Genomic DNA, 15,903 nt, shown 5'->3' on the forward strand with positions numbered 1-15,903 from the left:
TCACTGAACTATGAGCAAAACACTACAACTACTGAATTGTGTTTTCCGGCTGGGTGAGATAATGCTGTGAGTGTTGCTGTGACAGTGTCCTGCTCTCAACCATAAAAAGTAACACCGGGTCTCCACCTCCAGAGTTTGTCACTGGCCATACTTTTTAGGAGACTCTTGCTTAGCCTACCACCAATGTGTTTTTCTGTTCTGTATGTGTGTCCCTGGCACAGCTGTATGCTGAAGCGGCCAGCTGGCAGTGTGGCTGATGTCAGCGAATGAGGGGTTGGTTGGGGTGGCTGTCCTGTAGTCCACTGAGACACTGCGAGACGCTGTTCTGGGGAAAGGGATACAAGACATGCTCTCTGTCTTCCTGCCTCTTCTACAGACGCAGCCTGAGATCTTTTTAGCCACACTAGCACCATGTTGTTCACCACTTATCCACCACTTTGGTCCAATATCTCAAATACTATTTGATGGACGTCATGAACACTGGTACAGACGTTCTTGGCTACTAGAGAATCTTTGTTGATCCATTACATTTTACACATCCTCAAACTTGGACATTTCATGTTGTGAACAGAAGTATTCATGAAAACGAAATTAGAGCTGATATGAAAAGCAGCGGGTGTAAATGTGAGGACGGTACTTTTTCCACACCTTTGTTTGATTGTTATGTCAGAGGTCCACCTCACAGAGCATGATGGGTACAGTTCCTGATAATGATAATGATAATTATGAAAACAAAAAGCAAAACCTCATCATTGCACAATTCTTTCCCTTCGTGTTGAGTGTTAAATGTCTTCGACTATATCCACTTCAGGCACAAATCTGACAGACAGCTGCCATGATACACAGACAACTGCAGCTGCTGTAATGCAGATGACGTCTTGTGACTGATTCATAGTTGTGAATAGACCGTGTGTTCCACTGTGGCTGACTGTGATAGAGAGGGAGACCACATGTTTTTGTTTTTTCCAGGGTGGGATTCATTATTATAATCATTATAGTCATATTGGGAGCGACTCATTAGCACATGCTCCCCTGTGTTGTTGATTGATCTGTACTAGTTTTAGAAACGTAGAATAATCAACAGAGTAAGAGCATCTACCAGACGCCAGGCAGCTAACCTTCCTTGGAGGAAACAACAAGATGGATGAATTTTAATCCACCTCCATTTGAAATGATTTATGGGTAGATTACTGAACTTTGCTGAAGCTGTACACACACAGACAGACAGACTGATTCTAGGCCTGGTTATAACTTGTTCAGCCGAGGCTGTTTGCCCATCAGAAGTCCTGGCAGAAGAATGTGTGGGCAGAGTGTGTCCAGCTCAGTCACTGCTAATCCAAAGTGATCTTAGCCAGCTGCACACGGACTCAGCATGCTGTGGAACTAGCTAGCTGCAGGAACCTTGGCTTTTTCACAGTACTCGGGTTCAGCAAGAGGTCACCTTGATGATGCGAGACCATCATCCAGGCCATCTATCAGAGTGAGATGTTTGCCATGGTGTGATGTAGCTGCATTAGAAATCCCTGCAGACAGTTGTAACACCATGAATATATTCAGAGCTTAGAGGACTGACTCTGATTTGCTCTATGTAACCTCAAATTAATGCCCAGATTCTTCACGTTAAACCACATTTACTACCAATAAAAGATTGTCATACAGGCTGGATGTGATATGCAGTTGACATGTGTAAATAAAACAGGAAATGTGAGCTAACGTCTTTAAAAGGTTTGCTAATTGGTCATTTCTCGCAATCCTACCAATTGCAGCATGAATTCTTACTGTGAATGACATTTCAAATAGGAACAGTCTTTAAGTCATACAGCAGTTTATTTATACTGTCTATTGTCCTCTGTTTACTAAATCTACACTGTAAAAGATGCAGTATCTCCTCATATCTACTCCTCAAATGGTTACATGCCTTTATTTCTTACCTCAAAACAAAGCACCAGTGTTGCTCGTGCTAATATGTGAGGAGAAGGCTCGCTGAAGACTATGAAAGGCAGCCAGTTTATGAAATCACTTGGCCATTTTCATAAATGAAAATGTGTTTGTGATCTGCTTTCGAATATCTACTGTATGTCTTCACTCGGAACAAATGCTGTGAGCCATTGACTGGGCAGGGAAATGGGAAAAAATGAATGAAAATGACAGACTTGTTGTTGGTTTGATGTGATTTTTGTGGTATAAGAAAATCACAAAAGAGGTCTGTCCAAATCTTGTAATTTACTTGAAACTTAGCATTGTTAACACAAAAAAAACAACTTTTCAGCAAAGTTGTTTTTTTTTTTTTTTAATTAGAGAGAAATTTGTCATTATCAGGGGCAATATGCAAACTTCTCCTTGTTTGATTTTTGATCAATTCCAAGTGTTATTAAATAGTTTTGCAATATTTTGCAATAGTGTCCTTAAAATTCTCATCTCCTTTATAAGGAATAGTTTCAAAGAATACATTTTCCTTTTGTTTGCTGCCCACCAGACTGCGGCTCCATGAGGGAAAGGTGATCAAGGATCGGCGGCACCACTTACGCACTTACCCAAACTGCTTTGTGGCCAAGGAGCTGATTGATTGGCTGATTGAACACAAGGAGGCCTCGGATCGAGACACGGCTATCAAGATCATGCAGAAACTTTTGGACCAGAGCATTGTTCACCATGGTAAGGCTGAGCTGTGCGTTAGTATCATTCTCCCTGCAGCTGCAGGGGCCTCTCTCCATCTGTTGTTCCTCCTCTCTTTCTTTTTGGTGTGAAATCTCCCAACTTTGACTCCAATTTAGCATCTGACAGCTTCACGTTTGGAGAAACAGGCAAGAACGGCTGACTTCCTCTTTCTCTTTAGTTGATCTTTAGACTGAGTCATGTCAATATTAACCTACCCCAGCTGTAAATGATAAATGATTTAGCATTGTTTGGTTTTAAGTGACTGCTTTATAAAAACATAATGTAGAGGATCTTTGCTTGTGCTATCCAGAGTACAGCATAAGTGGCATATTTTTGTGGCCCAAGCCAGAATGAATCCTTTTATGATTTTTGATGCTTAAGTGCAGTCACCAGAATAAAAAAAAAAAAAGAAAAAGGAAAAAGAAGCTAATGGTGAGCTATGAATGGACAACTTTGGTTTGCATAATATTAACGTGACCACTACATAATTTCCAACTTGTGGTTTGGTGTTATGCAATTAACTTTTCTACAAAAGTTTACAAAAATATAAACAAAATGAGACACTTGGATTAGTAATAAATCTTTTGTCACCTGTGACCTTATTTCAAAAAGGACAAATGTTTAGATTTATCATAAAGAAAGACATTGCATCAGTTATAAACATGGGGCAGTTTTTTTATCTTATAATTTAAGTCTCTACATGTTGCTCATGGTACTAAAAACAAAAAACATTCGAGCTGTCTGTACCTCCAGCCTCGTCCAACTGTCTGTAAATATCTTCTCTGCATTTTAGTTTCAGCTTCTTATCATAACAAATTCTGTCTGTTTTGTCTCTACAGTCTACAGCACTAATGTAATGAAGTCCTTTAAACTTAAACAAATTAGACTTATTTTTTTTCTCTATATATGATTGTGCGTGTCTTTTTTACAGTGTGCGATGAACACCGGGAGTTTAAAGACTTGAAGTTGTTTTATCGTTTCCGTAAGGATGACGGCACATTCCCATTGGATAGTGAAGCCAAGGTTTTCATGAGGGGCCAGAGGATATATGAGAAGTATGTGTACACAAACACACACACCTAAAACACAACAACACAGTTAAAGCTACTTAATATTGTAGGACTAAGAAGAAATGAATTCAGCAGCTTTAAGGAGCTATTTGCAAGTTTTGCAAACTGAATTACTTGACACACTAACTGCTGTCTCCTTCAGTGGAAGGCCAGGCCAATGTCAGCTCATCTTTCTATCATTTCCTACCAGTCCTGGCACATGTTGTAACTTTTGTGTGGTCTGAAAGTGTTGTCCAGGGGATCTATCATAATCAAAACGCAACAATGTCTGGAGCTCTTCGTAAGAAACCATGTTGGCGTAGAAAACTTACAAATAACCCCTTTTGATGAATAGTTTGAGGATTTAACAATGTGCTTTCTCCCCATCTGTTACGTGGCAAATAAAAGCAAGGAAATGCTCGCAAATCTGAAATAGCCATCAACTACGAAAAGCATCTCCCTTTTTACTGATACACATACTGATTGTTGGCATGATATAAAGCTTCTTTCTTCGAAAATGATTCTGTTGAAGTGTGCTGGCATGAAGTACGACGAACTATCGCCGTTTTATCTAACACTGCCTAAACCTTTAGAGTTTCTTGGTCACTTGGCAAGCTGTGACACATACCAAGCATTTCCTGCACGCCTGTTTTTCTGTGCGGGAATCATTCATAGTTGGTCAGAAAAGCCACCAGCATTGTTTTTTTTTTTTTTTTTGGTAAGAAAATATGCTTTTTGACATTTATTACATTGCTTAGTAGTGTGCTAAACTGATTTTTGACCGTATCAATAGTCAGGAGGAATTGGGAAATCAAAGGATGTTTGGAGTATTTTTGTAGAAGAGATGACTCACAGCACAGAGGAGGGCAGAGGACACCACTAATGGGAATGTTTTTGTTTTACATCAGCTTGGGACCCATGATGTTGTTCTTCAAATGGTAATGAGGCTAAATGCTTCTCCAGAAGTCCCCATGAGAGTAGCATCTTTACACAGCCACAGACACTAACAGTCCACTTGATGGACGGTCTGTATAAAATGGTCTAACCATGTTGCCTGGGAACTGCTGTCACAACACGTGTGAAACGTCTTCCACTGGTTTGTTAATTGGACTTAGTTTGTGTTAATTTGACATTTGACACCATCAGAAATCAATGTGGTAGATGCTATTTATTTTTCCAATGGACAAATAGGAAGTTGTGGAACTGAATGCTAGTTACAGTTGAGCAGGATGCTAAAAGTCCAAGACTAAAAGTTGCATTGTGATGTAAGTTGAATTAGCTAAAAGTGCTGATATCTCCTTCAAACGTGTTAAGCCTCTTATAAAGGAACTAATTGTAGATTATATATTGTTGCATACTTATGAAAACAAGAGGTATAAATGGAAATCATTACTGGATGTTAGAACTTTCAACTCCAAAGAGAGAATCTTTGCTTTTTATATGTCAAAGCTATTAATTGTGGTGTAACAGTAATCAAGAAGCAACTTCTGTTCACAAGCAGTTAGCCACCAGAATATGCTTGAGGGTGTGGGTGGGTGTGTATGTGTGTGTGTGTGTGTGTGTGTGTGTGTGTGTGTGCGCGTGCGCGCGTACTGTTGTGTTTTAGTGTGTGTGTCCTGCGCTGCACCATGGTGATTACATAAACACATAGCTTCGAGGGCTGAGACGACAGATGTCTCCCCTTGGACTATTTCTATCTCTTATGCAACTTTTTGTATGTGTTTGTGTGTCTGTGTGCAGGGGGTGTCAAACAAAAACATGAAAAATAGTTCTCTGTTTACACGAGTGTGTCACTGTGTGTCTCAAGAAAGTCCAAGAAATCCAGTCTGCTCATGTGACGAAGAGGTGGCAGGATGTGTGCAAGGAAAGGGGAATAAAGCTGTTTGTGTTTTGTGCAAAACACAAACAGCTTTATTGTTTTTTTGCATCAGCGATTTGTTGATCCTTGTATTAAACTTTCAAATAAAAGTAATCCAATATTTCCAATAAATGAATGTATTACTTATCGATACTTTATTTATCTGGGCTAGATTTCCCACATTGTCCTGTCCTACACACACGCTCAATCACACTGACAGTCTTTTGTGACTTCCGTTCAGCTATGGCCCAAAGGCATCTCAGCAATATCAACTACTTCTCTACTCCTGCTCATGTTGAAAATGAAGATGATGACTAAGAAATCTAATATTTTCCTGAATTTTTTATCTTTCACGTTACTTAAGTCACTTGGGTCACACAAAACCCAGCCAGTATATGGATAGGTTTTATTCATGCTCGATAATGACTGACTTCAAAAGTTCAATCAACCTCTGCAAGTGCTTTGCACATATTTTTATCACACGTTTGCGCATCAACGTTCGCTGCATCAGTGTCAAATCAATGCCAACAAGGTAGCGAAAGAGACAGACAGCACTGTTTGTTGATTCCATGGACATTTTCAAGGTTAGAGACGAACGACAAACTGTCTCCAACACAGTCCTTGGTAGGATCATATCGGTGGTTTTGCCCATTCCCTGCCAAAGTTCATGCTTTAAATTAGTGGGCATGTTTCTGTCTGACACTTTAATGCCGCTAAACTTACATACAGCTAGTAACAGCTGCCTGCTTGACAAGAGCTGCTGTCGATGTTTCAGAGCAGAGTATGAAATCCAGCATATTGAGTCATGAACAAAAGAGGATTTAACATCAAGACATTTAAATATTTAATGTTTTCGCCGTTTTAACCCTAACCCTAAAAGCCTGAATGAATAAAGACGGTCTAATATAATTAATTTGATTCAATAAAGTTTAAGAATCTCTTGGGTTCCCGCTTCATGCATGCTGGGTAGTTGATCTAACAGAAATACATACAGTAGGAGCCATTGAGCTGTGAAGTTTCCACAAATGAGCTGAAAAGGTCTGGTGAAGTGGGAAATAGTGTTTGCATATACAAACACTCTGAGACATCAATCATGTGGAAAGGGCAAACAGTCTACTCTCAATTTTCTAAATGAGTGTTCTGAATTAGGTACAGTATTGTTTTTTATATTTTCATTATTTTTTAAAATAATTTTCACCTCAGAGACTTGGACCACTGCGAGAGACCAAACCCACAAGAAAGTTACCATGAACGGGATTTAAAAAATCTTATGTAGGATATACTGAGCAAGAGTTTATGACAAATGCTCATTCATTCATCTTCCAATGCTTTTCCATTTCCGGGTTGTTGGGGGTGCTGGAGGCAATCCCAGCAATCCCAGCTCACATTGGGCGAGGGCGGGGTACACCCTGGACAGGTCGCCAGTCCATCACAGGGCCAACGACTCTGCACAGAAAGGCCCCAGGGTGGGAACCAGCACTAACCACCGCCATGCTGCTCTATGACAAACGTTATATTGAATAATACTGAACTCTTTCTTATTTGGGAGAACAAGTAAAATCTATATTTAATATTTTTTTTTTTTTTACATTTTTAGTTTTGGCTCTTTCTGGTAAATGATCTACAGAACAATGTTGCAACTTGATTTCTGTAACTTTAGCTTGAGAACAACAGCAGCAACAACAACAACAAAACCTCATGTAAATGTACACACCGTACGTGACTTCAAATTCTGAGAGCAGTGGAAAAACCCAGCTTGTGTACCTGTGCGCCTCAGTTGACACTGTTCAGGCTGAGTTTGGTATGCTGCTGACTGAACAACTACATTTCATGTACATCCAGGTCATGGCTGCGCTCACTTGCCCCACTTGAGGTCACCATGATCTACTTGCGCAGTCTCACAATCTGCACGGCTCATGTGATACTCAAGAGGCTATTATTCTTTGACTGCAGCACTTGGGGTGAAACCCTTTGAGCTGATATAACTTGATCTGTTGACTTAACATGTTCAAATGGATTAAATGGCCCTATGTACACAGCCGGGTCTGATGGAACATTTTGTTCAGTTCTTTCAACAGTTGTATCATGATGTTAGTTACTAATGTAGGTCATAACACTTGTCCTACTAAATGCTAAATGTCATAATCCATCAAAACTTGACATCTGAATAAGACCCGTATTCAGCAGTTTGTTGACTTTATTTGACTGAAGAACACTCCCAGTCCTAGCTGGGCACCTCAAACCACATTTCTCAAATACTGTACATTTAATTTGGTCGTCTTTATTTTGCTCAATTCAGGCCTTAAATTGAAAGAATACGGTCTTATACAGGCGTAATTTTTCTCTCGACATGTGCGGACCTACAGCTTTTTCTGGATCATCATTCATCGTCCAAATGAGCCATTCTGACCAATTCTGCCATTTCTGGCAGAAAGGGCTTTTTGCACAGAGGAGGCATTTTAGAGGCTGCACTTGATTAAGGTTTCATTTAGTTTAACTTCACATGTTAGGACCCCTATTTAAAGGAATCAAGGTACAAGCTATTTTTCCCTGGCACGAATGGTTTGGCCTAATGTCCTGCTTAAATTAAGATAGAAATGTTGTCCCAGTGGACAAAGTGACTGCTTCTCCATGACAGAACAACCATAATCAGTTAATACAGTACACAATGTGTTTGGAACAGCAGTCTGCTGTCTGTGTTTTGACTCTGTTGCACTTTATATTACATTGTTTGATTTCCTCGTATGCACCTTTATCATCACTACCGTAACTGGAGGTTGCCTTGAAAGAAAACAAAGATATGGTTGGTAACAAGATATTTACCCAGACAAGCTGTTGGATTTTTTTTTTTTTTTCCTTTAATAAAGCTGTGCCCTTAATTTCGTAAGTTGCTATAGCCCCTATAGTTTGTCTTGGTGCACTGTGTGTCTACTCGTGTACAAAACGAATATTTGATAACCATTAAAACAGAATGTGGGAATGTATTTTGTGCCAGCAAAGATGTTGAAAACTTATCTGTTTGGCTTTAATGCTGTATTTCTCAGTTCATCTGTAGGTTATGTTCAGACATGTACAAATGTGTCGCAGAAAGCTCACCACTGTGGGGTGACAGTGTTTGGGTGTGGGTAACAGGCCTGAGTGTGTTTTCAACGGTGCACGCAGGGAGAGAGCAATTTTATTCATGCGGGTACTTGTCTATTTTAGTTGAGTGTGTGTGTGTGTGTTTGTGTGTCTGCCACCTCTTGCCATCCAGACGAGATCACACCAATTAGTTCATTTATTCAAATTTTTTGACATTAGCTATTCAGACTCACACACGAAATATTCCAAAGGAAATGTGAAGTCTTATTCACTAATGTGAGACAGATTCTTCTTTGAGCTTTTAAATCCAACCGAGTCCACAAAGTCAAACCCCCTTTTATTTATAGTGAAGCAGATCTTGATGTAATTACCTTTTCGGGCTGTTCTGATCTGTAGTTCTGGTGCATTAGGTTTTAGGAACAACATTAATTTACTTTTAACGTTCACTCATTGCTCCCACTTGTGACAGATGTTAATCCAGACGTGTAGTGCAGCACTTGTCATTCTGACTGTGCAGCTTGTTGGTCAGCTTTTCCCTCTTAGCAACTCACACTAAAGAAAGTTTACATTTTAAATGTGAGCTCATACTTTTTTTTTTTTTTTTCCCCATCTGGCACAACGGAATATGAGCCAGGCCCACATTTAATTGGAGACATTAACCAGTGTTGCAGAAGTAAATTTTCCTAGAGACACTGCTTTGTGAACAAAAGACTAGCTCAGTGTATGACAGTATATGCTAAATTTAACCTCAGCCCACAATTGTTGGAGTAGGTCGGGGATTTTTGCGGTTTGTGTTTCTTTTAGATTGCTCTTATAATGCAATAGTGCAAAAGACATATAAATAAAGTACCAAAAATGTTTTCCTTCTCTCTTCACAGGCTCATGAACACGGAAAACAACCTTTTACAGAGAAGGGAAGAGGAGGGTGGGACATATGAAGGGACGCTGGTGGGCTCCGAGTTCATTGGGTGGTTGCTACAGGAGGGAGAGATGGCAACCAGGGAGGAAGCAGAGCGGCTGGGACGGAGGCTTCTTGAACATGGGATCATTCAGCACGGTGAGGAAAAATGGGGGCAGCCTTCCCCGCTGTGTCCTTTCACATTATCAGGTACTACCAAAAGCACTCACTGCTTACGCGCACAACTGTAATCAAAGTTTAGGTTGTTTGATAAATTCACACAACCTCGAGTCTTTGAAAAAGCTTAACCCTTAACCCTTAACCCTTAACCCTTAACCCTGCTATATATTCTTAGACCTGCTTCAGGGGGTCTTAAAGTCTGACTGGTTTTCATGAGATTGACAGATTGATGATCTGAGAATGACCTTTTTTGTCGGTAAAGTTAAAGTTGGTCACATAAGTAGTAGTCCCTCTTTTACCTTGGGACCTTGTCTTTTATACAATGCTTACTTTGCTCTTTTAGAACATGCAATCTGATAGCTTTTATTGACCTTTCGTTTAATTACAAACCTATCTGCACTCTGAAGTACACCTTTTTAAAAAAGTTCCTGTAAAAGTCAAAGGCCTGGGGCAGCAGCAGCGCAAGGCTGTCACCCAGATGGCCATTTTAGCTTCACAGATAGATGAACTTGGGTTCTAGTTGAACTTTCACTCTTGTCCTCACACCTAAAAGCAAAAAAAATGTAAATGGCGCCCACTCCTAAAACTCATCAGAGCCAGGGTTGGACTCTCAGCCATCTTGTATCTCACACTGGCTGGGATTGTGTTTCTCCACCAGTTTTGATTTCCCGTGTCTCCCGGGCCTGACTTGACCTGCCTCAGAGCCGTGTTCAGGAGGGAGTAGAGTTACAAAGTGTATCAGAGGAGTAAACATGGGGAAAATGTGGCCTGAATCCCAGGCTCTGAAATGTCAACAGGCTCCTACATCTGAAGTGACGGCTGTCGTGTTCTCTGTGAATGTGTGATACATGCATCGGTGTAGGTAACATTTAAAAGGGCGGGGGCTGAACAGAGTAAATGTCACCGGCACATATCTGATTATTTTGAGAGTGATGGGTACATTTTGTAATTACAGAAATTGATTTAATGACTAATTCAGAGCCATTTCTAATAACATAGTTAGCGAAAGTTGACTGACCTCGACCAGTTATGACTTACTCTGCAGGAGCAAATATATCCGACCAAAGGACAGTAAAACCACAGACACATGAAAGCTTTGATAAAGTAGCATCAGTGCTTTTAATCCTAGAGGTGCCATAATGTGCTCTTGGTGCTTTTCATATTTTTTTATCAATGGAACTGTGATGTGAGTGAGCTCCTGTTGGGTGACCACATGAGATGAAATTTAATTTGATGCCTATATGCGCAATTCACACCCGTCTCAAGTCACATGGCTTAAGTGCTGGAGGGCCCCCCACCCCGAATTCAGACAAAAGTAAAGGCACTGAATGTACAGAGGAGCCTTTGACACAGCTGGGGGTCAGCATGTTGAATCCCTCTAGTGTGGAGAGCATACAGTAAAGCAACAATTGACATGAAATTACCACAGCTGCCTGTTTACCAGATCTTCATTTATGTGGTTTTGAACATAGAGAAAATTATTGCCCTCAAAAGACAGGTGATTAAGAGAAAGTTTATCATATGGTGAAGAACAGAGTGACAGAAATGTCTCACCTTTTTTGCTCCTGTTTCTCTTCCTCTGCCTCGGTCAGTCCCCGTCACACAGTTGGCCCATCTGCTCTCCCCCACTTCCTCCCTCAAGAGCAGCGATTGAGCCGAGCATCTCTGGGGTACTAGGAATGTTGTGTTCTTTAACACACACACACACACACACACTGCAGCACTGTGTGTTGTCACTTTACGCTGTTAATGTAATGCAGAGCCTGATGTGCTTCCTGCTGGCCTCACAGAGGCTTCATAGTGTCTTCCTCCCCCTGGAAATAACTGAGCTGCTCTTACACATATATGGACTTATGGACGTTTCACTGTATAATCGGAGACACCCTGTTGTTGCATAAGTGATCATTTTGAGAAAATAATTTTCTTCTATGGATGAAGCGGGTTGCAGGCCCTCAGCACATTGTAAAGAGCAGAGAAGAGCAGAGAGAGAGGTTACTCACTACATTCCTGCTCTCTGCTCTGCTGTGCAGCAGTCACACATTCATACATGTAATGTATAGGGGCCAGGTCTGGATGGATCCACGTTGTGTTTGGTTAGTGTGTTTGTTGTGCGACAACACTGCAGTAGTTTTTTCTGCATTATGAACCTGAATCCCACACAAAGCATAAACAAATTAAGAATATAAATCTTGTGGAGTAGGTTGTTGTATCGCTAATGCCAAAGGCATTGGGCCAACAGCAGGCTGAGAGAGGCCGCATAAGTCTTCCACTCCGACTGCTTGTACTGCAAGAGCTTCTTAAATCAGTTAAAAATGAACAAAAGGATTAGCATTTCAGTCAGTTTTTTGTGTGGAGATAATAAAACATGGCTTTTCACTTACAATAAAAGGACTTGACTGAAAAGAGCTTTGTAACCATAAGGTTGGATCTGACTACAAGGTCGGTGTCAGTGTGTTTCTTAATATCTGTGGCCTGATGGATGAAAGGGTAAGACAGTTTTCATCGTTATATTTGTCTGTAAGAAGAAGATAGTAACTGTAGTGTAATCCATCATAATTATCTAAGAAAAAGAAAAGCAAAGATATAAATCATCAGCATAGTAGATAAAAATGGGAAAGTTACAAATTTAATGCCGCAAGAGGCAAGAAAGAAGAAATGAAAACAAGTGTAGCCTAAACGGTTTCATTGCTGACAGATTTAGCAGATTAAAGCTATTTATCTCATCCTGTGTCTGGGACTCCTGAAATGTTATCTTCGGGTCCGTAATATATTTTCCTGTATCTGAATTCAGGGAATAGGGGGTTTCGAAACAGATAGTCATCATCACAAGCTTATTAATTTAAATGAAACTATGCTTGCGTAACTGCTCAGTTTATCTGTCCAGTTAAGATGGCTGAGGTCAGTGTTCTGTGTGGCCAGTTTGTTTGTTCAGCACAGGTGGAAAGTTTGTTTAGTGCGGCATATTTGAGTTCAGCTGGCCTGTGGGGGTAAAAGGGGTTCGGACATATAAGACTTAGAGGACACATTCACTCACTGTAGTTGTTAAAATAATTTGACTTTGCTGAGTGCGACATTTGCTCAAATCAAATATGGGGATAAAACCGCGTACTATTTCACATGTAACGAAACTTATGCATACTCTCTCCATCCACATGTATAATTTCCAGTTGCCAACAAGCACCACTTTGTCGATGGGCCCCTCCTCTACCAGTTCAGGATGAATTTTCGGCGACGGCGGCGACTGTTAGAACTTCTTCACGAGCGAGGCCGCAGCATCCCCGAGAGTCACGACAGCCCCTTCTGTCTCCGCAAGCAGAACTCAGATGGAGGCAACACCAGCTTCCTCTCAGGTAAATTCTTCTCCGCCTGTGCAGTAGTAGTATAGTAGCCAGACTTTGGATTTCAGAGAGGATGATGTTCCTCATCCTCTAGGGCTTGAAGATTTTCATTCAGAACAAATCGGCTTTAAGTGCAACTTCAAATGAATCAATAAAATTGATTTATAGCCCAGCCCCGCCGTCATCCTACTGAAACTGACAGAAACCTTTAGTGGATTATTATATCAAGAGGAAAATAAAATGCACCTATTATGCTAAATGATGAATTTATTTAAGTAACCATAGAAATAAAAATGTAAAAAATCTTTCGCAGGCTCCAGCTCCTCTCCTCCATTCTTTTTGTCCTATACCAATGAACTGAAATCCATTTTTCTTTTAGATTGTTTGTCAGACAAAACAGTTTGTTGATATAATCATGAGCTCTTTGTCAAGAAGTTCTCATCGTGCAGTTTGAGGACTTCTTTTGGTTATTGAATTTTGTCTTTTAAGTGAAACCACAGTGTCATATTGACTCTTATTTTCTTTCTCGTCTTTGTAATTTAATGTAACTTGCATCTTTGCTAGTTATATTGTTTGGCAAAAGAGCATGTTGAAAGTGCTGAGTTTTGTCGATCACATGATCCTGTTGACTTTTGTGCCACACCCCAGGGTTAGAGGTTTTTCATTTTTGAATGTGATTCCACAAAACAGCTTAGATCATTGTGAAATCGTCTGATATGTTTGGACATGTACATTTTAGAGTTGGACCTCCTTTTAGCTCATAAACACAATGTAGAATCAGTGTAGTAAATCAAAGAATCTACTTCTGCTTTAGCATTTCTCTGACTTCTGAGAGTTTCTGTACATTTTTCAAGTAGTCCCTACGTACAGCATACAGAGCCAACAAAAGCATCACAAAGTGCCTGCAATTAACCAACAACGCCAAGAGATAGAGATCCTGATGAAGTGGATAAGTAGAAACGACTGGAAAAGAGAGTTGCATTTTAGAAAATGATACAAATTTTTCCCATTTCCGAAAAAAACAACCAAGTGAGTTTATAAAAAAATCTGAATACTGAATACGCCCTCTCAATGTGTCTCCTTCTGTCTGTGTCTGTCTCAGTTAGTCCCACTAAAGAGATAAAAGTGGCGGTCGGAGTTCGTCGGAGCAGCCTGAGCAGCAGCTGTGGCAGCAGTGGTTATTACAGCAGCAGTCCGACGCTCAGCAGCAGCCCACCTGTCCTCTGCAACCCAAAATCTGGTGCGTCGACATGGACACGCACATACTACACAGAGCTGTAGGTCTAGGCTGTAGGTCTCCCACCGAGTGCATGAAGATCAGTTCCGCCCGCCTTTTGCAAACATGGATACATGAATATAGGAGTGGCTGTTTTATCTGGATACTAATAGAGTGATATAAATCTACTGATTACACCTTAAATAAGCACTTGAAATTCACATTCGTTTCACATTCACATCTATTAAATGCTTTATCCTTAACACAGGTTTCCTTGTAAGCATAGAAAACTCAAGTCACTAAAAAATGATCTAGCTGGGTTCTTGCCATTCATGTCATCACAAACTGTAAATTGTCTTGACTTCATTTTAAAGAGAGGGGTGAAATGAACACATGCAGAGGAAGCAGGTTATGTGTCGCACACAGGAAGTGATTATCCTTCATTCATACTCTCGGGAGATGGAGTACTCAAACCGATGAATGGATGGAGGTTTGAATGAAGTTTTTAAGCTCTGTGCGCATGTGCACAAGTTTGTGTAGTGTAGTTCTTTCTTCTATTGTGTTGCCACTAAAGATATCCACTTAAGTTTTCTTTGATGTGTCTAATCTGAGCAGAGTCTTTGACAAGAATCTCTTTGTAGAGGAAGAGTCTCCCCACCCCCCCCACACACAAACATGCTCTCTCCTCGGGTATTTCCCCCCCTGGCATAACACTAAAGTAAAAAAAAAAAATGTGTTTATCGCATGATAGGAATCCAGAAGACTAAAAATACAAACCATCCACCAGACATGGTATTTTTCTATCACAGTTATAGTAGGTAGAAGTAGGTAGTGTCCTAGTGAACAAAGGGTTTAGTGGGGGATTAAAGAACCAAACAGATTATGAAAAAAAGATTTGGATCTTTGATGTGAGGTAGAAGTGACAGATGAGGTATTACAGAAGTCATCAGATCAGGATTTCCACAGAGAGATTATGAAAATGCTCAGGTGAGGAGAATGAGAGGGCTCTCTTATGTCCCTTTCTCTTCCCTGTTAAATTAGAAAGTACCACACAGACCAGAAGTGATTCGTCAAGCACACACAAACAACGCACAAGAGATATGCACACATACCACATGATTTAAACGGAATGTGCCCTCTTCACTTTTGTGGGATGAAATAAATTCACTTCAGTCATTGTACCCTTCAAGGTTTATTGACAATGTTTTGCAGACAGTAGCATAAAATATGAGTTCTTTCTGTTCTGTGAAATAATTACAGTAATTACGCAATGATGACATTATTCCTGAGACATCACAAACCTCAGAAAGTTAACAGTTTAGCTTGCGTATCGCCTTATATGATGAATTCTAAACATTAGATAGACTCAGAGATATGAATGACAATTATTAAGAATCTGAGCTGTGAAGTAAACATTTGGAATGAGCACATCGATACGCATATAGGTGTATAGATTCATCCTCATGAAATGAAACAGGTTGAAACCACAAACTGGATTGGATTGGATTACATTACTGTCCATGGCAGGGCCATGTTGAAGTGAGTAATGGTTTAGGGAAGTGGCAGGAGGGGAAGAGGAGCTCTGCTGTTTCAGGAAACAGGAAGCCAGCAAGGTTGTAATTAGT

General features: G+C 40.3%; 1 protein-coding gene across 3 annotated transcripts in view; it reads left to right on the forward strand.

Moving 5' to 3' along the window:
- LOC115044406 (DEP domain-containing mTOR-interacting protein-like) overlaps nucleotides 1-15,903 on the forward strand; it is a 28,584-nt gene that overhangs the window by 4,984 nt on the left and 7,697 nt on the right. For all 3 annotated transcript variants that reach the window (XM_029503364.1, XM_029503365.1, XM_029503367.1), the window contains exons 3-7: nucleotides 2,477-2,655; nucleotides 3,590-3,713; nucleotides 9,525-9,703; nucleotides 12,892-13,074; nucleotides 14,165-14,302. In XM_029503364.1, the coding sequence (XP_029359224.1) occupies nucleotides 2,477-2,655; nucleotides 3,590-3,713; nucleotides 9,525-9,703; nucleotides 12,892-13,074; nucleotides 14,165-14,302 (803 nt within the window). The remainder of the gene's footprint in view (nucleotides 1-2,476; nucleotides 2,656-3,589; nucleotides 3,714-9,524; nucleotides 9,704-12,891; nucleotides 13,075-14,164; nucleotides 14,303-15,903) is intronic.

Source organism: Echeneis naucrates, chromosome 6 (assembly GCF_900963305.1).
Source record: "Echeneis naucrates chromosome 6, fEcheNa1.1, whole genome shotgun sequence".
In the NCBI taxonomy this organism is placed as follows: domain Eukaryota; kingdom Metazoa; phylum Chordata; class Actinopteri; order Carangiformes; family Echeneidae; genus Echeneis; species Echeneis naucrates.